The following is a 24,152-nucleotide window of genomic DNA, read 5'->3' on the forward strand; positions in this document are numbered from 1 at the left end:
CGTGATGGACGAACGCGCGAGTGGCCCCGCGTGAACGGCAAGCAAATTGGTCGTCGTCGTCGTCTTCCACACACTACGTGCAACATGGAATGAAACATGAAATGGTGTACAAAAAGGAAAAAGAAGGAACACAAAATCAGAAAAACTGACAGAAGCGAAACCTTCAAGCCACTAAGGCATAAACGGTGCCCTACGACGAACACCAACGGAAGCAGACGACACAGCAATAGATACTGCGCAAGCGCAAAGCCGTTGTCGCTCGGTCGCGTATGGAATTTAATTTTCTCCTTGCTTTACACCCGACCGATCGATTTCCGGTTCGGTGACGCACTTCCGCTCAGCTCGGGCTCTGCTCCGAGCGAATAAACATAAACGCCCGAAGAGAAGACGTGCGGTCACGTGCTTCGCATCATTCCAATATCTTTCGCTTGCAGGGATCGTCGGCTAGGCAGACGTGACGGTAGCAAATGTCACGTGGTTTAGTTACAAAGAACTGCGGATGCTAGTAAACAGTCAGTGCGGCAAAACAACGTAGTGCTGGTCCAAATATATTCGCTATAAAAATAGTCAAGCACACATACACCGTCACACACGGCACGTGTTGGACTAGTTCAACGAGAACCCGCTTGGTTCGCAGCGAGCGCATAGCGCCGGAGCTCGGGAGCTTGGCTTCAAAACAGGAGCATCACGCATTCCATGTATTGAATATGGCGGTAAGCACATCAGTCTTTCTAGCCTTCTAGCCCACCATAGCACAGCCACGCGATAGGAACATCATCATCATCGTCCCATACAGCAGCCAATAAAAAGTAGGAGCTACATTTTTGCGCGGAAGTATGTGATGCGGATGATACATAATACCCTCAGGATCTAGCGTCTTGTTACCGAATCTGCCGAATCCGAATCCACACAGGAAACAGCAAACAGCCACTTCTGTTTTGCGTCCGCTGGGTAAGGATGTCGAGCTCGGTACATGATATCGTCGTTGCAGCCATTGACAAACAACAGGAGAAGTTCAACCTTATTAGCCAGCAGATCTGGAGCAATCCGGAACTTTTCTATGAAGAGGTGCAAGCTCATGACTGCCTTTGTAAAGCGCTCGAGGACGAGGGCTTCGAGGTGCAGAGGCATTATAATTTGAAGACTGCGTTCCGGGCGGAGTTCGGAAGTGGAGGTACGTCTTCTGTACAGCTAGACACCGTCGTTTTGTCATATTTTGGTCGGAGCATAAGTGCGCATCGTATGAATCTTGCTCACTCTTCTCAATTCCTGTTTCCATCGCCAAACTATCGAAAGATAGTCTAAATAGGTAATAGCAGATTGCATGCTACAGTTGAGCCAGGAAACGTGCTAGCGGACAGCAATTAAACCTGAATGCACAGTGAAATTTCATCACCGCATCCATTTGTCCCCTAACTTTGTGGTGCAATAGAGAGCTAAACAGGCCACATGATAGATTCTCATGTGATAAGACAGCGTATTTCATGCACAACTCAGAATCTCTGCTTCTAAGCATGACAGCACGATATAAAATCACTCCATTTGTGTAATAGAGTAAGCGATCAGAAATTGGCGATATAGCGGGATTACTAGCGCAGGGTGCCAGACTTTACCTTTCCCACCTCGTCGAGGTAAAATGTACAGATGGTGTATTCATGTTTTCCACAACACAACACAGGAAATGGACCAGTGGTGTGCATCATTTGCGAATACGACGCACTTCCAGTAGTTGGGCATGCTTGTGGACACAACTTAATAGCAGAGGCAGGATTTGCAGCTGGTGTTGCAGTCAAAGAAACGCTGCAGTCCGACCCCAACCTTGCAGGAAAGGTACAGGACAGCACAAGAGTGCTGCTAGCTTTGTTTACTATGTGTGTCCGCTGTCATATATATGTTTTTTTTTTTTTTTTGCTAGGCCCATAGAAATGTTATTGTTAGGGCCCTGGAGTTGATGCAAAATGGTATGTTTTTTGAATGCATTCTAACCAATATCATAACGTTTCTCCACACATTACCTATCACAACGACACAATTCTACAATCTTTTGTATGTCATATAATCGCATATTTCTTCCTCATCATCATATAATATGATGGTTGCATATTATGTCATATTTTGCCCCCATTAGAACAATTTAACTTTTGAATTCCTCTTGTTCTGCCAGTTCCCACATTATTTCAAAGGAGAGGTCATTGGCCCAAAGCCTAAACACACAACTGTACATCTAAGCTACTATGCTGCATTTTAGGCTGCTACATACTACACAATCAGTGGATTTGGATAGCACCACTAGCATCCACAACCAACTTCTGAACGCAGCACGTGTGAAAAGTAATCAGCGAGTTGAAGTTGTGCTTGATAAAAAATAAGGAAATCAAAGTATTGCTGTCTGTGAGTGCCGTTCTCGAAGGCAATGAACAGCACAGTGAAGAGCTGTCTGTACATGGCATAGACGAGCTATTTGTCGGAATATCATCCAGCGACGTAGCACACATTTTCGTGGTGCATGGTGCTCTTAACTGGCAACACAGGAATGTTTTGCCCACGTAAAAATGCGTGTTTATGTGTGTGTGCACTTTTTAAAACTGGAGTATGGCTATGGTGGCATATTGCAATGGCGAACAGGAATGCCTGGGTGCGCATTGGGTATGCATGCTCCCCAGAATAACCTTGATGTGAACACATCTCACGGTGATGACAAAATGACTGTGCCTAAGAAAGTTTTGGACAATTTGGGTATTTATATGGTTCCAAGGAAGGAACGCAAAGGCTTCAGTTCCAGGCCCTAGTTATTACGTTAGTCCACAATTAAAAAAAAAGATCAATGGGTAACAATAAGAAGCATACATCACAATCTGTAGGTGATAATTGTTCTATGTTGGAAAGTACTTGTTCTGAGGTTGGAACCTACAAAGGGTACAAACCCAACACAAGTTTCGATAACCACCATATATCAGTTAAAATTGTTACCTTCATTGAGGATGTGGGTCAGTAGGATAATAGCACTTCTGTGTTGATGAGAAACACAGCATTATCCCATGGCTGCCACAACCATATCCCCCTTTTTTGTAATTGTTTTTTATCTTCTGACTTGTATAACGTCAGCATTGCGGCCGATTAGTTGTCTGCACAGACTAAATTTGCGGGGCTGTTGGAGGGAAAGCAATTTACCTGGCCATATCACCGAGCAATAAAATGCATCCCTGCAAGTTTTCACTGACCTCATATTTTATTACCCCCACAGCTCGTGCATTTTATTACCCTTGGCATATATCTAGAAAATATGTCACATTTATCATCTTTTTGGAAGGGTAGTTCTGCAAGGGATAAGTGTTGGCTGAAGCAAAATAGCCTGTTATCTTCTCGTGGGCCTACAACCAAAAATCGTACCGAAGTGCAACACTGTGGACTCTTGTGTGATTTGAGCACCTAGTGATAAGATATGAATCCTGCCAGACATACCACTAGATATCTGCGGGACAGAGTGCCGTAATTTTCTGTGTATAACATACGCGTTTTCACCAAAAAGTTGAAAAAATAGGCTGTGCATGTTATCTATGAGTGTGTGCTATACGTCGATACAGACCGCCAATCACCCTGTATGACACACAGCGTGATAATGCGTCAAAATCCTGTTGCAATCAACGCGTGCATGTTACACATGATGCGTGTTATACATGGAAAATTACGGTTTGTGTGTGCACAGAAGCAGCTCTTATTTCTGTTCTACAGCAACCCCACTTTATCTCGTGTCTGGCAATGACCTTTATAACTTGTCCCAGCTCCTGTACATGCATATACTCCTCGTCTACAAACAGATATTGGTATAAATGATGACAGTTGGTGAGAAAGCACCAGCAGTAGGACCTTCCAGTTTCTTATAGCAGATGCTAGTTACCCTCTAGAGTTGACCATTCTACATGGTCCCAGTTTAAATCACAATTTTAATTGCTATTTAATTCACCAAGGTTCATAAAGGTTTAAATGAACAACTAAATAGTTGTTTTCGTGGACCTTTTTCACGCTTGCACAGTGTTCTAGAGACTCTCCAGTGAACCACCCTCGGTGTTCTTTAAAACGGACCCACGTGGGTAGCATAGAGGATGAAAACAGCTCTCTGTGTGGGAAAGATGAGTTTGTGCAGTCTCCCCAGTGGCCTCATCCAGTGCCAAAGTATTGAATACGGAGATCACCTTGTCTGGCGCTTCCAAGGTAATAGACACTCCAGCGTGTTCGTACAAGGAGTTCTGAAAAAAAGTCAATTGAGAGCACAAAACAATCCAAAATTTGGAAGGAAGGTGCAAAACATGACAAGTATTTTTTTAATTGTTATTTGGACATTGCACAGAATAATAAATGAATGCTACAAACGTCAAGTAAGCACACGTGACAAGCAGGTACAGTGTCAACTGCATAAGCACACTTGCTTTCAAGGATTGAAATAAACTGTTTGTGTGCTGCAGAGGAAAGACTAGTTTTACCTTCTCCATTCCTCTTCAATTTTGCAACCTTGACTGGACCGATAGAGGGTGTTTGCTGTAACGTGTCCAGAAATTTTATTTAAAGCGAGCAATAGAAGAGAAATGAGAGCTACTTTTCAGCTACTCGACTAAGAAACAGGTGCTACTAGTGAAGCAATACCTGTTTCTTACTCAAGTGGCAGAAAAGTACCACTTGCTTTTCTTTTATCGCTCGCTTTAAATCAGGGTGTCGGAGCGAAGTGAAAACCAAAAAAAAACACTATTTTGGTGCGAACCGGAATAGTATCGAAACCGTATACGTTTTTTTCGCTCAGGAGGGAAACCGAAAATTATATTTAATGGTTTTGGTCCAAAAAAAAAAACTTCGCCGGTTTGGACTACGGATAGGCGAATGAAACAGGCGTCGTGTGCTCTGAAGTCATGTCATGGGTGCCATACGAGGGTTACGGTTACGGTGGAATGTATGTCGGTATACTATGACCCTTAGGCTCCCTTTGGTTTATCGTTCGCGCACGCACACAGACTTAGAGGTACATGTGACACTCTAGCAATGTGCTGTACTGTTCGTTCTAATTTGATCCCCGCAAACTCTCCTCAACTAAACAGCGACCCAAGGGGGCTGCATCACGGCTTCTTTATCGGTAATGTCGCGCAACGCGTCCCTTGTTTGAGAGCAGCTAAGTTGGATACATTTATGTATACGCGAGGGCAAGCCCGTGCGAAGTGGCAACTCTTTTGTGGACAGGACACGAAGAAAATAAAACGGAGCCGTCGAGCGCGTTTGTGAGTGAAGGTGTTCCTCGATTTGCGTCGTACTCGTGCGGTGGTGCTTGCTGGCTAGACAGTAGCAACAGACATTCGGATGGGACGCGATCGCTCCAACCCAGCAAGAAATTACTTTACGTATGACATCACGACAAACAAGTCCGTTTGTAGCATGTGCTTCAAGAAAGGAGAAAGCCGATTTGAACAGACAGTAACCTACAGGAACCAGGAGCTACCAATTGCACAGCTGTCTATTAATATTAAATACCATGTATGCGGAATAAACGGATTTACATTTTGTAACATTGATTTTTTTGTAAATATTCCCAGCAGAAGCGGAACCGGTTAAAAACCGGTATGAACCGTTATTTTTTTGCTCCGGAGCAGAACCGGTACCGGATCGTTTATGATGTAACCGGAACGAAAACCGGAACGAAAAACGTTTCGGTTTGACACCCTGCTTTAAATATAATTTCTGGACGCGTTAGAGCAAACACCCTGTATATTGATACTGGCTAGAAAATGTGGCCTTACATGCACTGTTACATAATCTCATAGTAGCTGATTTCTTACAGTTTGCTAGGAGCAATTGATATTTACTTTAGAACCTCAACAGTGCTTTTTACAGATCTCTCCAGCTCTCTGTCCATTACATTAGTGACCTCGGATCAATCCATCTCTTCATGGCTCTGTGTCACAAAGTTTTGCAGGCATGTTGTCTGTTTTCCTGAATACCCCTTTATCGGTAATTAAACAAATTCTGTCTGAGCCAAATAGATCGCTTTTTGATTTTGTTACAACCCTGCTCAGTGGTGTAGCCAGAGAAATGTTTCGGGATGAGCTCTAGGAGACTTTACATTGGGGAGGAGGAATTCACCCTCATTTCCTTGTCCCAAATGTGCTACCAAAGGTACAATTTGGGGGTGCTGAACCCTCTCTGGCTATGCCACTGACATCTCCCCACTACCTTCTTACCAGTGCACAAAGCTACGCTTGGAAACACAGAGAGACACGCTCACCCTTGACACAATCTCTCAAACTTTGTTGCCAGACGCTCTAACATTCACGCAGACAAACGTGTTTGTGGTTGGCAGCATCATTCTCAAATAACTTAATAATAGTTGAGACAATGAAACATGGAAGGGACGAATGCAAAGCTTAAGCTACCACAACCTCAAACGGTGGTTTATCTGACCCGCTTCATATCTTGTCACCAGGTGCTCAAGTCGGGTCAAAGGCCACAGCTTGTGTGTTGCATTGAGTACGATTTTGGCCATAAATGTGTCCAAGCACTTTTTAAGCTTGCCCCTCAGCCTACTGCAACCTGTGAGGAGAGTAAAATGCTATTCTGTATTGTTGTGCTCACAGAGGGCTAATACTGGATGTCTCTTGTAACGTGTCAATAAATTTTATTGGAAGAGAGCAATAAAAGAAAAACGCCCGTTACTTTTCTGCTACTTGAGTTACAAACAGGTGCTACATCAAAAGTATCACCTGTTTGTAACTCAAGTAGCAGAAAAGTAGCCAGTGTTTTTTCTTTTATTGCTCTCTTTAAAAAAAATTTATTGACACGTTACAAGAGACACCCTGTATATCCACTACATGGGATCAGCCATCACCCAAGACCCAAAGGTCGAGGTGCCCAGATTGCCAGAGTAGAAAGAGAGATCACAATTCTTAAAATTCATTCTGATGTTCTCGTAAAGAAATTGAGGATAGTTTTAATTGCGCTTCTTTCACAGCATAATGAGCAGCCATTCCTATCCGTAGTGATGATGCATCGTGTGTTGAAAAAGGAAACAAACATAAAAGAAGTGAAGAGAAAAACATTTCATGCAAGGTGTTCTGCGGGTTCTGGTCAACCAACATGGCTAAAATATTAAACTGGCTGTACTGTGCACTCCACACAAAGTGCTCATGTTTGACCATCTTGGGATTTAACTTAACTCAAACTTTTGGATTTTCTCATCAGCCACAATCAATATAAGACAGCTTTGTGAAGCAGTGACATAAGTTGATTGCATAATATTTGCAATACAGTGTAGATTGCATTTGAATTTGCATTTGATCTGCATGACATATCTGGCTTTTGTAACTTTATAGCTGGCTTTACTTGTAGCAGTACACTACAAAATAATGTAATGTTAACCTATATAACCTTATATGTATAACCTTATATCAAGACCTTCAATAATAAGAGGTGGTTATCTAATATAGCAAACATAGCTAATCTGCCTCAACATACAGCATGCTACTAAGTCAGGTCCACTTTACTGGAAGGTGGCTTTAGCTCGTGTGGAATATTGGGTCTTTCAGAGTGTTACCCTTTTAAAAGAATAAACAAAAAATAAGATGTTGATGATAGCAGATATGTGTAACGGGATTGGCTTGTAAAGTTCAGTAACAACCACATTCCAACCATTGGAGTAATATTAGTGTTGGTGCAATGCAGATGTGTATTGGTTCTCTTGCTATGTTACTGGGCGATGAAGTATTTGAGATGCATTTGACATACTCTACAGCATAGCTAACCAGAGATAGGAGAAAAACTTGGTGCTGTTTGACAGTTACGTAACATAATTTGAAGCTGTAGTATGTTCCTCTATGGAGGAACATCCAAAGCATTTATCCATACGTACTCCTGCATCCTTGTCAGGTCGTTGTGTTGGGAACACCAGCTGAAGAAAGAGATGGTGGGAAAAAAGACCTGATTGCTGCTGGAGCGTTCAATGACATTGATGTTGCCATGATGGTGCATCCTAGCAGAAGCAACGAGTTATGTCCACTCTTCATAGGAGTAGGACATGTGAGTATGCCTTCCAAGTCTCCTTTGGCTGCATGTTGTACATTGTAAAGTCATAAAAAAGAGCTTCGAAGAAGGGACACGTTAAAATTGTCAATTCTTCATACCCTATGGTCTCAAAGGATCAGTTTCTTAATTGCCTATATTGTGTATGTATCACTCTATGCTTCTACAATTGCCTTGTGGAAGCGGCAGTTTCGACATTTATGCAAAAATGAAAACTGTATAATCGACGAGTTGAGAAAATCCCAGTGCTCTGTGGTGCACTCAATGCATCCTGGACGCTGCTGAGCGGGTAACAAAGCCTTCACATTTTGCTTTCGCTGACCTTGACACGTCAGTGACAATCGACCGGTAGGGGAGAATTTGGAACGGTTTGGAGGCCACCTGTTTCTTTCGAATTAATGAACTCGCACAGTTCAAAGTGACGCTAAGCCCTTTGGGATTTTCTGAACTATTCTATTGCTTGCAGTCGCAAAATTTTGTGAGTTTCAGCCCCCCCTTCATGTCATTTTATCTTTGTGTGTCATCAGTTGTGAGGAGTTATTGCAATCAAGCATATGTTCAACATGTTTTTAACCTCTTTATATTGAGCTTAATTTCAGTGATGGAACTGCGGTGCCAAAAAGCGGACCCTGCTACATGCTGCTACTAACGAGTGTTTTTCTGACTTATTGCACCATGTCTGCTCCAAAAGGAACTGCCAGATGTGCAATGAAAGTGAAAACGAAACTGAAAGTTGTACGTTGCTCTTTCCATTGTGGCGACACTTTTCGGAAGAATCCTTCCATGGCATGAGCCGAGACCATGCTGAGATAATTCGCACAGCACTGGGCACAGGACCAATGAAAATACGACATTATGCATACCAGTTGGCCAATCGGGAGTCTTCCTGTTTGGTTCGCCTTTTGGCCGGTCCTAGCTACCATTGAGTTCTTCCAATTTTCATGCCTGATGCCCAGTTATTTGCTATTCCCAAATAATTAGAGCTACTCTTGGCTAAAATAACATTTATTTTGGTACATTGTATTGATTCAAAGGCCTGACACGTGTTCGCTGTGCATACAAAGCCCACTGTGTTGTGCTTAGTGACACATTGTAACAAAGTTCAAACTTGCTAAGCGATACACACTGTAATTCCTAATAGCGAGCGGGTCTCATGAGGGCATACAGTTTCGTGTACGTAATATCACACACGTAGTCCTGTCTGTGTCGTCACCACATTCGAAATGTGACGGTGCTCGAACGTGTTCCTCGCGCTCCAACTCTTCCAAACCTTGAAGACCTGAGAAACTGTAACCTTTCATGTAAAATTTACTGCTTCGTCCTTTCTCTAAATGAATGATGGGTTGTGTGTTTGGGATGTTTTCTATTTGGCTGCATGACAGCACACGAGGCTTGTGCTTTTTTCAATCTCATAGCAACGACAAGTTTGTGGTATAGAACAGCGCTTTCACCATATGCAAGGAAATCGTGAGTTTGTACGCTCTGCTCCATGGACTGTAAAAGCTGCTACTAAACTGGATTTTTCCTGTTCCAAGAGCTGCTACAGGAAGCTTGTCAGTTCCATCACTTTAATTTTCGCTACCCAATTTTTGTAATCTCCAATTTCTTTCATGATCAGGCAGCCCCGACTTTACCTAGTGACTCGACCTTTCTGCCTTTGAACTTGATCGCCCCAATTTTATGAGGTGGCCTCTCTCCAGTATCTTGTTCTCTGCATGACCCTTTAGATTGCACAATTTAATTTCTGGAGTGAAGAGAAAGACATGTTTTGTTTATGTCCATATGCCACACCGCCAGTGGCATTACTTTACTGGGGATAATAAGAGAGAGAGTTTTAATAATAACAGTGTTTTATTTGTCCCCAAGAGCAGCCTCAAGGGCCTTACTATTGGCACACACAACAGCAGCCATATCAATATCATGTACAGACAACACCGTATAACAAAGTACGAGAAATTAATAAAAAGGAAGAAGGTATAAACAATAAAGAGGAAAATACACACAAAATATGTTAAAATATCAAAAATAGACATGAAAAAGGTCAAAAGAGCAGCAGTTGTTATGACAGGCACACGGTAATTTCTATATCCTCTATTGGTACATAGACCCAAGTTACTCACATACCAGACAGTTTCAACAATAATGAAACAGACAAGAAGGTATTTCTCATTTAAAACACCCGATACGGTTCCATTCATTCTTGGGAAAGAAAGAGCAACTGCAGATGTTTGTCTTTCACAAATATGCTTGTTTCTTCCTGCAACTGACCTAGACAACTAATGATACAGCCCTAAAACTGGTCAAACGTAGGTGAAAAGAATGCTGAAGTTTCAGATATGTTTCGTATACTTGTTATTTGAGTTATTGTTTACAAAAGTGGTTCTCAGTCATTGCACCAGTGCGAGTTTGAGGAACCTTCTGTTACGCAATGGTAGATGTGTACAACTGGGCCAGGTGAGCTTGATGGCGTACGAGTAATTATTCATCTCGATTTATTTATTATATATTATTTGATTATTTACACTGAGGTGATGCAGGTTTGTTTTAGTCTCTTAATGTACCATAGGAAGTGACTGCCATCGGTGTGGTAGAGTATGTGTGCCTTGGGTTTAGCCATGTAGACTGTGGGGTGCAATGTTCCTTTCTGTCTGTCGCTGCAGACTTGTGGACATTTTTATTCCTGTGGGAGCATGTAGGAAGTACAGATAACTAAAGCTGTTGTTTGCTGTTATATTCTATCACTTCCTCGCAGCACTGCAATTATCTTCAGAATCCTGAGTAGTTATAGTGCATTGCTCGTGTGCTGCCAGTGCTGCCCTATCCAGGTGCAGTGGATTCTGCACAATTGATAACACATTGCAATAATTTTTCTTTCTTTCTTTAGATTTGTATAGAATACACGGGAAAGGCAGCACATGCCTCTGGCTACCCTTGGGAAGGCACAAACGCCTTGGATGCTGCTGTAGCTTGCTATAACAGCTTGGCTTATCTACGCCAGCATATCAAACCGCACTGCCGAATACATGGTAACGAAAGTTCAGTTCATTGTGTCGAGGGAAACATTGAAAGTGTGCGTGATGCGTAGAGTGCAGATTGTCATGCAAATGCACGTTTTTTTCTCGATTTGGTTTCATACCTGGACGATGGAAAAACCCTTTGGTCTTGGTTTGGGACTGATCAGAAGTGTTCTATGGTGCATATAAATGCATGCTTTGCGCGTTGTGGCGCATTTTGCTTGAAAGTGCATGAACAGTGCATATTTTGCCATATTTTCAGGTGCGAGAGCTTATTTCTTCTTTTTTTAGAAATGGTTTTGCAGCTTTCAGGATGGCATTGGGTGGTCTTTCGCGAGAATTCTGGTCTGAATAAAATATTGCCACGTTTCGGTTCGGTGCGGTGTTTAGCCTGTACCCTGTCTGCTCCATCCTCCCCTGCATGCATAGCTGATTGGCCACACTTCACCTTTGCCCCATGACTGTTACGAAGACAGGCTGCATTCACATTTTAATCGGCATGTTGCAGCGTTGAACGCAAATGATGAAATAAGCCTGGGTAACATGAAAAACGCGGACATGTATGTTAGTGCTCTTCATGTTGCCCATGCTCAGGCTTGTTTTGTCATGGGTTTCATGCACCAGCCATGCTGCGTTCCTGCTATTTCATCAATTACGAATGCAGAGCCTTCAGCTCCATGACTTATATCTGCGGTGCAAGTATTCTTTGTTGCACGCTGTAGAATGAAAGTGGCTTTATTTAAACTGTGTTATCTATAATAATATACAAATTTTTTTAGATAGGCATTGGTGCATCGCTTTCATACCAAAAACAATGGAAAACATTTCATATACAGTAATCCCTCGTTAACTCGAACTCGCTCATCTCGAAACATCGGTTATCTCGAATTTTTTTTTGCATCCCGATCCTCGTCCCAATGCTTCCTATGTATTTGGGCCCTTTTAAGTCTACGCTTTTTTTTTGCCCGAGTACGGATATCTCGAAATTCCATCACCGGTAGGTCAGCGTCCCTACGGCTGGTAACGTGCATTCTTCGGTCCCCCAGGCTAGGTCCAGGTCAAAGCCTTTCAGTCCTTGTGACTCACTCTCATCCTTGCAAAATGCCGCTAGCTGTGGCAGGCAGACCGCACTCCCCTTTCCACCCAACATCACTCCTCCTCCCCCTCTGCATTCGTCCGAGCGTCTTAGGTCTCGGTTTCGTTTCGTTCTTCGCGGCGTGATGGCTGAACAACGCACATAGAAGTCTCTGGCGTTGTAGCGGAGGTTGCATTTATCAAAGGCCTGGCAGCAAGTTCATCGAGCCATTATCGTAAATTGTTTCATTCATGCGGGTTTCTGGTCTTCCACCGTCGCACCAGAGCCAGCAGACTAGTTCAGTGGCTGTGATGAATTGTGCAACGACGTGATGAGCCTTGCATGTTGTGGGGAGATGACTTAGAGGACTTGAACATCGAGGACTATGCGCTTTACGATGGCGATGTTCCAGTAGCGGTGAACTGAGTGATACTGAAATCGTCGAGTGTGGTCACGGAAGTGATGTGCCAGGCGGAGTGTCTCATGCGTTGCATTGAAGTGCTTGAAGATTCTTTCTTGTTCCCGGACGCGAATGTCAAGCAGATTGCATTTTGCAGATTGATTTGCAGATTGCATTTTGCAATAGCAGATTGCTATTACGGAGTTATTCCGTCTCGGATTATGTTAAAAAATAAATGGCTTCGAAATTGTTTACGAGCCCTATTACTGTAGGAACGCTTTTTTTTCATTTCATAACATAGTGCATTGTGGTAACATCGTGGCAATGTAATTTTCGCCGTTCGCTTAACTCGAAACCCCGCTTATCTAGAAATTTTTTCCAGTTTTTACGACTTCGAGTTAGCGGGGGTTTACTGTACTGAGGATTTTTACAGCATATTTCCAAGATTTTCAGTGTACGGTTGCATGCTTATTTTGGCAGCTTTTTGCAGAGAGTCGAACCGGACCAATAAACCGTTATTTTTAGCCGAACTGGAACTGAACCGAACTGAATCAATCGGTGCCATCTTGGAGCTGTACTGGAACTAAAACGTCAAAAAGAAAAAAAAGTAACTGGTCCAAACAACGGTTCACGCCTACCCTAATTATTGACTGTGGGAGAAATTTATATTATGCTACGTAGAGTGTGACAAAGATTTTCATGTCACTTTAAGAAAAACAGGAGTTGTAACATCACTAAGGAGTATCGCAATGGATGATTCACAAAGGATTAAATTTATTCAGCGTGAGCAACCTCGCTCATTTTGGGGACCGAATGAATTGCCACAACCATTAGTCTAAATGCATGGGGCTAAGTGAATGTCCCACTGTGGAAACTGCATTTCAGGGTTTGTCCCCACTGTCCTTATGTACATAATCCATGTGCATGAATCGAACTATTTGAAATTGAACCATGAACCGTCCGTGACATATCGAGTAAGTTAAAATCTTGTGACACACATAAGACACAATTTGCAATGGAAGAACCACTATTTCTTACTGTGTGGGCAAAATATTGCATAATTATATAGCCTCGTTCCAGCGAATGTAAATAAAGCGATATAACTCTTTGCGTCTCTGACGGCCGTCTTCACATACAAAGGTCCCGCGAAATCAATGCCCACGACGGCAAAGGGATGTGTGATTCGCTCACCGGGTAAAGGGGCCGTGGGAGCCTGGCGCAGGCTGCAGTTTGTACCTGCAGCCGACTGTACATCTCCTTACTACCTGTTTCACAACCTGTTGTCACCTCGGTATCCAATACATTTCTCTTATCTCTGTCATAGTCTCCAACACTCCTCCGTGCTAAATGCGACAGTGTGCGCTCTGAATCAGGAGCTCCGTGAAGCCATGTCGTGGAGGTAGAATGACGGGGTGCCGAACTGCTGGTTCCAGCTGTCCTTGTTGCAGTCATCCTGTCACTCGCGGCACTCCCCGTCGTCGAGGAAGGATTCAGGACTAACTGAGCGCTGCTTACCGAGCACGTGAATTTCTGGTTGGTATTGTTCAGTTGCATGCTGTGTATCCAGGACATGTGCGCTGCTCTTATTTCCTCGGTGGTGAGTGGTCCAATGGGTGCATCCTCAGCTGGGCGGCATTTCACCACAAACCTCATGACCCATGCGGTCACTCTCAATACCCTCGATAGCTTGCTGAAGTGCTCAAGTTGCAATATCAATATCTTCAATATCTGCCACACCCAATATAAGATAAGGTGGTGGTGAGGATGCTCCCACTCGTTCTTCATCGACAACTTCCACTGCTCTGTCGTCAGGGGCCGTGTGAGCGTAAGGCTCCGGCCAGCCTCCCTCTTCTCGCTGAAGCCATTCCGGTCCTCTCCACCACAATGAGCTCGAAACAGATTCCAGCTGTGATGCCTCTTGTTTTCAAGTCGACCAGATTGCAGTGGCCGGGACAATGTCTCCATCTCGCTGGATCGGTGATGCTTTGGATTTCAGTAACCCCGTTGCTCACAAAGGGCTTCCATCTGTTCGCTGACGATCTGATCCAGCTTAGCGCTATTGTGGAGTCCGTCCACATGTGATATTCAGCTGCAGGCGCGTGGAGAATACCTGCCGCGTAACTGAGTAGCCTAGCTCCAATCAGGGCCCCCATTAATTCGAGTCGTGGCAACGTGAGACGTTTGATGGGTGCTACTCGTGCCTTCGCGAGCATGAGGTTCACGTGCACTTGTCCAGTCTCAGTCCGCACTCGCAGGTACACAGCAGCCCCGTACGCATGCGGACTGGCATCGGTGAACACGTGAAGCTAGATAGTGTACCGAGTCTGCTCGCTGATAGGAATCAGACACCGCTGCATATGTAGCAGGCTCAGCTTCGAAAAATCTTGGCACCACGTGTCCCACTCTGAGCTGAGATCATATGGTAGTTCACAGTCCCAATCGATTCCGAGTTCCCAGAACTTTTGAAACAGTATCTTCACGCGGATCACGAATGGAGAGAGAAATCCCAAAGAGTCAAATATTCTAGCCTTTGCTCGAAGCAAAAATCGTTTTGTGTTTTTGGACTCGTGAGGAACTCATCGATGGCAGAGATGTCGAATTTGAACAGGTCACCTTCTCTGTTCCAAACGACTCCAAGCACCTTTGTTTCAGCACTTGTGCCCAGTGCGCAGGTCACGTTTTTTGCGGTATGTTCCTCAAACACATTGTTTAGTGCCTTAGAGCTAGACGCCCATTTGCCCAGCTCCATCCCTGCCCTTTTGAAAATATCACTTGATTCAGAACAGATGCGTAGCGCTTCCTGCAATGTTGCAGCTTCGGTAATCATGTCATCAACATACATGGAGCTCTCTAGCACTGTTGAAGTCTGGGGGAATTCCTCCTTCGTAAGTCTGAGATGATGGGAGAGGGTTGCCGCTAGTAGTAACAGACTCGCTGCTGTCCCAAAAGGTATAGCAGTCATTCTCCATTCTTCCACCGGAGACATCTCGTGGCCAGGGGTTGGAGATGTAGAAAACCATAGGAACCGAAGGACGTCTCTGTCCTCTTCCTTTATGCCAATCTGCAAGAATGCCTTCTGCACGTCCGCTATTATGGCAATTCTGTGCAGTCGGAACCTCAAGAGCAACCGAACAAGGTTGGGCACCATTTTTGGTTCCTTCTCGAGGCAGTAGTTAAGAGAAGGTGCACCGCCAGCATGCAACGATGCATGGAAAACAACGCGCAGCTTAGTAGTGGCTGAAGACTCCCTAATCACAGGTCGGTGGGGCATGTAGTACACCTGTCCTGTGTCCGCTTCATTAGACGCCGGTTTAACCTTCTCCATGTGTCCCTCCTCTAGGTACGTCCGGATGGCTTCATCGTACCTGGTGAGCATCTCTGGGTCTCGTCCCATTCTCGTGCTCAGGCGTTCGAGCGCTGCCCCTCTGTTGTTCGGTAGGTCTACCCTGGGCTGTTCGGCTGGGCGGTAGATTCACTTGGTAGCGACAGTTCTGGAACTCAATCGAGCTTTCAAAATGCTCCATAAGTGCTTGGTCATCTTGGTCTGGTGTTGGGTTATCAATAATTCCAAGATGCTCCAGGTCCCAAAAACGTTGCAGTGCCAATGATGTGTCATCCTCGATGTCGACGGCAGTGTGTAGAACACATGTCAGGGTGTCGCTCTGCTCGGATACCGAGGTTTTGGTGGGCCCCTGAAAAGTCCATCCCAACGAGGTGTCGATGGCAACCATTGCACTGTTGTTTGTGATCGTGCTGCACGTTCCCTTTTACAATCTCTCCAAAGCTGGTCTGTGCCGATGAGCACCGATATTCCTGTCTCTCGATGAACGCTTGGAAACATGACTCTGTCTGCAATGTTCATTCCGCACTCCCTTAGCTGCGCAACAAACGAACACTGGGTCGGAATCTGTGCCATGTTCCTGCAGACGAACGGGATCTCGATAGCTTCGAGTGTCACTTCCGATTGGTCAAACTGGCTTTTCAGCTTGAGTCGCACTACATGGCGACGCTGACTCCGCGATTGTGCGTTGTCAGCAAAGGTGCTCAGTCGAAGGTCGATTTCTCTTAACACCGGCAGTTTGTTTCCGAGCGACGTCTTCCCTGACAAAGGTTTTTTGATTGCCACCGTCGATAACGCCTCGCAAATAGGTGCAGTCCGTGTCGGTCGCAGCCCTTGCTTGGAATGCCTGGAGGAGCATATCACAGTCTGTGTGGTGGTTTTTCCTTCATTCGATGCGTAGAGATGGACGCTTTCGACTCTGTCATCCTTCTGTGCCGTAGACTTCTGAGAAGTGTCGCACATGGACATCGCATGGTGCCCGTTACACAAACACGTCAAGAGAAGTCCTTCGACAACAGTCCTTTGCCCTGTGGCCTCTAAGCGTGCATATAGCTGCTTCCTCTTCTTTTCTATGGTCAAGGATGACCGACAGTTTTCAGCAGCATGCGTCGATCACTTGCAGAAGAAACACTGTGTTGCCACCTTCGTGCTGTTGTGGAGTACACACTGCTTCCAGGATCCTAGCCTTCGTCTTGTGCAGGGCATGCGCCAGTTCCTTTTTGGGTCGTATCTCTCGCACTGTCATCCGCGAAACCGCCCCTCTCACGGCTCTCTATTTCAACGCAGAGATAATCCAGGATTTGTGTAAGCTCCACTTCCGAGTCGTCAGATCTTGCCTCAGAACCATCTGAGAATGCCGAAGAAATCCACGTTGCCTGCTTCGCACTTCTGTAGTAGCCGACAACTAGTATGTCCGCCGGCAAGGCCCTTAGGAGCACGTCACACATCAGAGAGGAATATGTCAGAGGACTAACCTTGAGCACACTCAGTCCTTGGATATTGCCTCGTACATGGTCGTAGAGGTGTATCAAACTCCTTACATCGTTCGATGACTTGACGGGAGTCAGCAGTCTGAGTTTAGATTGGTACAGCTGTTCTATTCGTTTTTTGTCACCGAACTGTTTCATCAGAATCTCAACTGCGTCGTTGTAACAGGCTTCTGTATAGTTTGCAGGCCTGACATCGCCACTGCAGCTTGTCCCGTTAACCGAGATCTGAGATAGTGGAATTTCTCTGACGGGGACAAGTTGGGGTTATCGTGAACAGCGCTGCAGTACTGCTCCCAGAACGGTTGCCAGGAAAGCAGGTCCCCATCGAACCTGTATAGGTCCAGTTTCTGGAGCTTTATACCCCCTGTGCCTGTGGAAAGCGCCGCACGTATATTGCTGGTCATCACTGGAGTTGCAGCGGATTCTTCGCCTGCTTCAGTTACATTTTGCGCAGCAGTCACTATAGGTCTGGCATTTAGCTTGTTGATCGCGCACTTCAGTCGAGCAAGTGCGCTGAGAGTTTGATCTTCGTACTCAGCGATCACGGAATATTCTTTCTCTAGCGCAGCACTCAGTATTTGTGGATGTTTCTCCTCATTTATCTTCTCCAACCTCTTGTTGCTGGCCGTTAATCGTTCCATCAGAACTGTCAGCTCTTCTACAGTTACGTCAGTTTTCTGAAGAGCGTAACTCACCTCGTTGATTATTTTTGTGTTCCGCCCTCACTGTGCAGTTCGCTTCGGCTTCAGCGTTTCCATGCCCTCCATGCCTTCTGGTGATGAGCTCATATCCACAGGCAGTCACCTTCAAACAACACAGTTACTCAGTCCACTGAGTCGCGTAAATCCCGGGTTTCGGCACCAATAGTTTGTAGAGGAATGTGAGGGAATGCTGAATGCTGTTGTAGCTGCTTAATAGAACTACACTCTGACTAGACTCTGTCTAACACACAACATTTAATAAGTACCAGAAAGACTGAGATACATAAATGCATGGGAAAGAACTATAAGTCGAGCGTCTGGTCGGCAGCGAGGTAGAATTGTCCCTGTCCGTTCGTCGCCACTCTCACCCAGAACACCAAATTCCCCAAAAGAAACCCGATCAGGACGTTTTTCTCCAAGTCACAGGTGCGCGCAAACGGAGACATGTCCCATAAACATCCCACACAGTAATGGTGATGGGGGAAGAAGTGACCCTCTGCTGGCGTTTGCTCCGATGTTGCTCATTTCAAGCCCATGGTAATGATCTTTGCAATTGGGTGGCACATAAGCAAAGGGTGGTGGTGGTGACAATACCGCTTTGCCGTTAGTGGCCTCCCTCATCTGAGCAACGTCACGACTGTAGCCGACTTGAGATGCATCAATATGAGATGAGATGTAGACATGATGACGGTCAAAAGTTAAGATGTAGGCCAGTTAGTATATAAGCAGAGCGTCACCGTTCAGCACGCTCAGGACCAGTCGCTACGTAGGTGAAAGTTACATGCCATAGGGATGCTGGCGCAAATTAAAAGGATCAAAGGTATGTTTTCAGTTAGCTACGAAAGCAGGGCGTACTCTTTTTACTTACAATTAAAATATATTCAAAGCGTAAAATAGTGGTACGGCCCCGTATTCTCAACATCTCGTATGAAGTTCTAATTGGCAGGTAACTTTGATCGTGGTAGGAGGAGAACATTCTATTTAATAGTGTTTGTTGCCCATCCTCTGCGTTAAACCATCCCAAAAATCCGCCATGAGCGTCGCAATCTCCTGCCTCTGTCTGCCATGGAAAATTAAATATAACAAAAGTGTTAAGGGCAATACACGTACCGCTGCTAATCAGCTGAGTTCACATTTTTCGTAGTTCGCAGCAAAGTTCATATTATTGAGCTGGTTCATGAACGGAACTGTTTAGAATTAACCGGTTTGAAACGCTGTAGTTGCCTTCCGGAGCTGAACCGGAACGGAACCCTTATAGTCAAACCCAAACCGATAACATTTTCGGTTCAGCTCTCTGGTTTTTAGTGCATAGTATTTATCCGCACTCTAATGGTGGCGTTCTCTCACTGGTAGCCATCATCACAAATGGAGGAGCAGCAGTGAACATCGTACCGGAATTCTCCTCCATGGAAATCCAATACCGTGCCCCAAGTCGAGGTGCCCTGGCTGAGCTGAAGAAAAAGGTGCTGTCTTGTATCAATGCTGGAGCTGAGGCTACAGGCTGCGTTGTCAAGTTCACTAAGGATAATAGCATCGACCCTGTGGTGACGAATGCTGCGCTAGCAAAGCTATACAAGAGCTCCGCTGAACAGCTCGGTAAGACTTCCTTTTTGTATGCACAGGTTGAGGTAAATGTGTATGCATGTAGGGTAGTCTTCAAAGTGTACTTGCTGTCAACACTGAGAAAAAGCTGCCATCAAGTACACCATCATTCATGGAACCAATGTTCAGGGTGGTGACCTATAAATAGGGAGTGACTTTTTCAGGTTAAACCCGATTCTACCCGGTTATTCCCCTCCGAACTGACCTCCGACCAGTTCGGGTTAAACACGATTTCTCCCCGAATTCCAGTCACTATGAAATCCTCAAGTGACGTTTCCACTGAAGACGAACAAAGGTCGCCGCGTGTAACACATGTAAGAATGGGTCACCTACGTTCCCAGCAATACATCCATGTGTGTTAACACTGTCTATGTCTTCGGGGATTACCGCTGCAAGGTCAGGATCCCACAAAAACAACAACAACAACAACAAAAAAAGAGAGATTAGGAAATGATTTAATAGACAAAAGGAGAAACAAAAACACCCGATAACACCCGAAGGCACAATTATCGCCCGATTTCTCCCCGAATTACAGATTTAAAAAATAGCGCCCGATTTTTACCCCCCGAATCTGAGAAAGGAATTTAACCCGAAAAAGTCACTCCCTACCTATAAAGGTATATCTGTCCCAGGTGTAAAATATCTGCAAGTGCAAGCACTTGCAAGCAGGGTGTCGAACCGCAAAAAATACGGGTTCGGTTCGGGTTCGGGTTCGCGTTGTTTTGATTTCGTTCCGGTTCAGTTCCGGTTCGGCCAGGCCAGAAATCGAACCAGTTTGCAAACCGGTTTGCAGCCCCGAACCGGTTCGCGAACCGGTTCAACGCTTCCGTTATATATGTTTCATAAAACTGCTTTTATCAGGAAATGCGTGGCTAATGGCTTACTGCTGTTGTCTGCATTGACGTCTCTAGCGCTAAGGTAGCCCTTTAGTGAGAGAAATGAGAAATGGATGAACACTTATTGCAACTAGAGTTCACGCTGTTGAAGCGGTGTAGTCCTGCTACTTTCTGTTCCCAAAATATCTTTTTTCACACGCACAGTGCCAGCAACATACACTTAAAGGAAGCCTAATAAGATGGACAGCGTAACATAGACGACAGTACTTGCCGGCACACTGCCTTCGCAGCGTGAATCGATCTGAAACCGTACTGAAGCATGTCGAAAATAAGCCTGCAAGCCTTACTCTGTCCGAACTCACAGCAGTGTACTTGTTAATCCACAACACAACGGCAATGTGTCACGACGACACAACTGCGCTACCAATAAGCAGAACCACATTTACTTTTCAAAGCACGACCAATCAAACAGGCACCGTTCTGCGTACGCTCCTTCTCCACTTCTCATGTTTCTGACTTGTTTAATTTGTGCTGCTCACGTGTAAAGGGAAATCTTGGGCGCTTATTTGATCACATATTCGTCCTGTAGAGCTATATAACTGGCCTACTCCATTCGTGTTTCATTCGTCCGCGTGGCATTCGTCCGCGTGGCACTCTGGTCTCTGAAGAGTAGACGCCGCATCGCGTGCGTGGGGCGCTAGCCGCGGCACTCACAAGGACAACTGCGCTTCAACATGTTAAAACGACGCTGAAAGTATACTTACTATACGTCGTCGTCTGACTGCTAGGTGAACATTTCTGAAATTTATGATATAGGCGCGTGATGATGATACCAATGTGTCTTCGTTCGGGGATAGAGAGGAACTCTTATGCTGACTTCTTTTATGTCCGAACCGTTTTGTTGCGAACCGGTTACCGCTATTATTTTTTACGGTTCTGTTCCGGTTCGGGTTCAACAGTGTCATGAAAATTTCGGTTCGGGTTCGGGTTCGGTTCCGGCAAAAATAACGGTTCGGGTACGGTTTTCGGTTCGGGTTCGGTTCGACACCCTGCTTGCAAGTTGTTTATGAAACAAATACCCCTTTGAGAAGCCACTTGGAAATTGTCCACTTTAAAAAACAACTTTCACTTACACGCACACTGTCGAGAAGTGTTTCACACGTAACATGTTTCAGTGTCACAAGGTATCGCACAATGGACAGACAATATGACTAGCTGCAGTCCACGTTTCTTGAGGTGATCAGGTACTGTGAATCTCGGAACATTTCGAGATCCAATTGAGTTGCAGCATGAAGAAAGCCAAGTCTGAAATAGGGTGGCCAATTACATATTAGTCATGTTCGAACTGTAAGTTGGTTCACAGACTTACCCTTCCACAAAGCGAAGCCAGCAAATCCTATCTGCTATGAAAGATACTCGAAATGGTTTTTTAACATGTGCTCAATCCAAGTTAGCTGAAATTCGTTCATCAAATGTTGGCAGCGCGTCACCTGGCAAATGCCACTTAATCTTGAGAAGCATTGCGTCGTGTCTTTCTGCCGTCGCAGCCTTTTACAACTTTTACATATTCTATCAGTAACATCTTCCTTTCCAAGGTGATTCATAATATAAACATCGTCGTGTCATTCTCAATCATGACCTAACCTGGCACCAGCATGTTGATTTTATAGTGGGCAATGCTAACCACATGCTTGGTTATATTAGGCGGAATCTCAAACTGGCTTCCCAGCATATCAAGAAATTAGCGTACATCTCTTTAGTACGCTCAAGATTGGAATACACATCTGATTTGTGGGATCCTCATCAGCTCAACTTAGACACATCTATTAAAGCTGTTTAAAACAGAGTCACAAGGTTCATTATTTGTGACTTCTGACCTTTTTTTTCTTTGGTCAAGCAACAATTACAACTTCTTAATGTTGACAAATGTCGCCGAATTGTGACGATATCACTTTTTTGCTGGTCATTCATATCATTCCTTCAGATATCTCCCCAATCTCTGGTTGGTCCACATTCTACTTCAGGCTTGATCATCAGTTCAAGATAGCTCGTTTTGATTGCCACGCTGGTACCTATTTGAAATATATTTTCTGCAAAACTGTTATTGATTGCAACGACCAAATAGCAGGTATATACCATCATGACATCGTCAGGGCCATATATGATACCAACTAATTTCCTTTCTGTCTGAAGCGCACCCAATTGCGTTTTTTTTTTTTCTTCTTTATTTCGTTTATTGCTTGCTGTAGATTACTTTGTTTTCTTGGTATTTCAAATGGTACTTCCTTGGATAGGTGATATCAGAGGTATTTTGATTTTCTGTTTTCCCACCACCATTCGCATGCACCGGGTGTGAGGGTAATTAACATGCTTAATTAACATAACCCGCACTTCTTTAGGCTTATCTAGCCCCTCTTTCGCTGCCCTGCTCAGTGTAGCTGGATGGGTAATCAGATAGGCACTGAAAGTGCAAATAGCACCATACCCGGTCTCAGTCAAATCATCAATCTCAATCAGTCATGTATTAGAATCCCGGAAGCATTCAAAGGCCTTCGAGCAGCTTATATTTTCCCACTGGTAGATTATCGCTCAACCTGACCACTCCTAGGGCTTACATCACTGGGAGGCCCAGTGGAGTTGTTGATGAGTGCAGCCAGATGCATGCATCCCCTGCCACTTATCTTACCAAGTAAGCAATACTGCAGTGGAGGCAAAAATCTGAAATGCCCCCCAGACCCCATCTAGAGACTTTAGCGACGTCTCCGTTATCCTAGATGCAGCGATGGAAGTACAATGAAACGTTCTGGTGCAACAAAAATCGAGTTTTGGCGCAGCTTCGCAATCCTCGTCGAAGGGTCTTGGGCATTTATTTTTATTCATTTATGACCAGGAATGAATCATTTCTACGTTTAGTTTGTTTCATCGTGTCTGGGACAATTTTCTACTCAATTTAGAGGCGCATGATTGGGCTAAACAGTGTGGCTAATATAGCATAGCAGCTTCCGAGGAGTCGTTGCTGAGTGGGTGTAAACTGCGTGTCTACATATGCAGCGTGTTTCGTTGTCATCAAAAGTAGCAAGTTATGGCGATCATCAACAACAGAGTTCGAGGTAACTCGTTAGTGTAACGAAGTTCCTTTTTTTGGTAACTTGTGAATTAACTCGGTACTTTTGCGCCGTGGTAACTTTCAGAGGAACTCGTTCCTTTTTCGGGTAACTTTGCCAAAGTAACTTATGTTAAGTTTCACGTTACTTTTAACTCGCTTTTCACTCACGTCCACATATTTTCTTGCTTTCTCTCCCGTTCCTTCATTGCATTTTTTGCCATGAAACGTGATATTCAATCAATGACAGTATTATATTCAGGAAGTAAGAACCGCTGCCATTGAAATGAAGCTGAACCATTGTGCACCTACAGGGAGTACGATGCAAAGCGTTCGAATAGACCTCTACCAGAGAAACGTCATCATGGCATTGGTAGACAGACTGAAACCGAAACAAATCGGAAGGAGAGGGCTGGCGGGTTCCACGAACGGGCACTTGTTCTCTGCCTTCCATTGAAAGAAAAGCAGGACCGAGGGTCGCGTCACTTTAAGGGACCATATCGTAATCCCCTCAAGACCGTGACTTTCGTGCGCGA

General features: G+C 44.7%; 1 protein-coding gene across 1 annotated transcript in view; it reads left to right on the top strand.

The window, feature by feature from the left end:
- Positions 1-913: 913 nt before the first annotated feature.
- LOC135373059 (xaa-Arg dipeptidase-like) overlaps positions 914-24,152 on the top strand; it is a 41,767-nt gene continuing 18,528 nt past the window's right edge. The window contains exons 1-5 of the mRNA XM_064606363.1: positions 914-1,174; positions 1,679-1,830; positions 7,903-8,052; positions 10,940-11,081; positions 19,429-19,671. Coding sequence (XP_064462433.1) covers positions 958-1,174; positions 1,679-1,830; positions 7,903-8,052; positions 10,940-11,081; positions 19,429-19,671 — 904 coding nt within the window. The 5' untranslated portion in view covers positions 914-957. The remainder of the gene's footprint in view (positions 1,175-1,678; positions 1,831-7,902; positions 8,053-10,939; positions 11,082-19,428; positions 19,672-24,152) is intronic.

Source organism: Ornithodoros turicata, unplaced genomic scaffold (assembly GCF_037126465.1).
Source record: "Ornithodoros turicata isolate Travis unplaced genomic scaffold, ASM3712646v1 Chromosome20, whole genome shotgun sequence".
In the NCBI taxonomy this organism is placed as follows: domain Eukaryota; kingdom Metazoa; phylum Arthropoda; class Arachnida; order Ixodida; family Argasidae; genus Ornithodoros; species Ornithodoros turicata.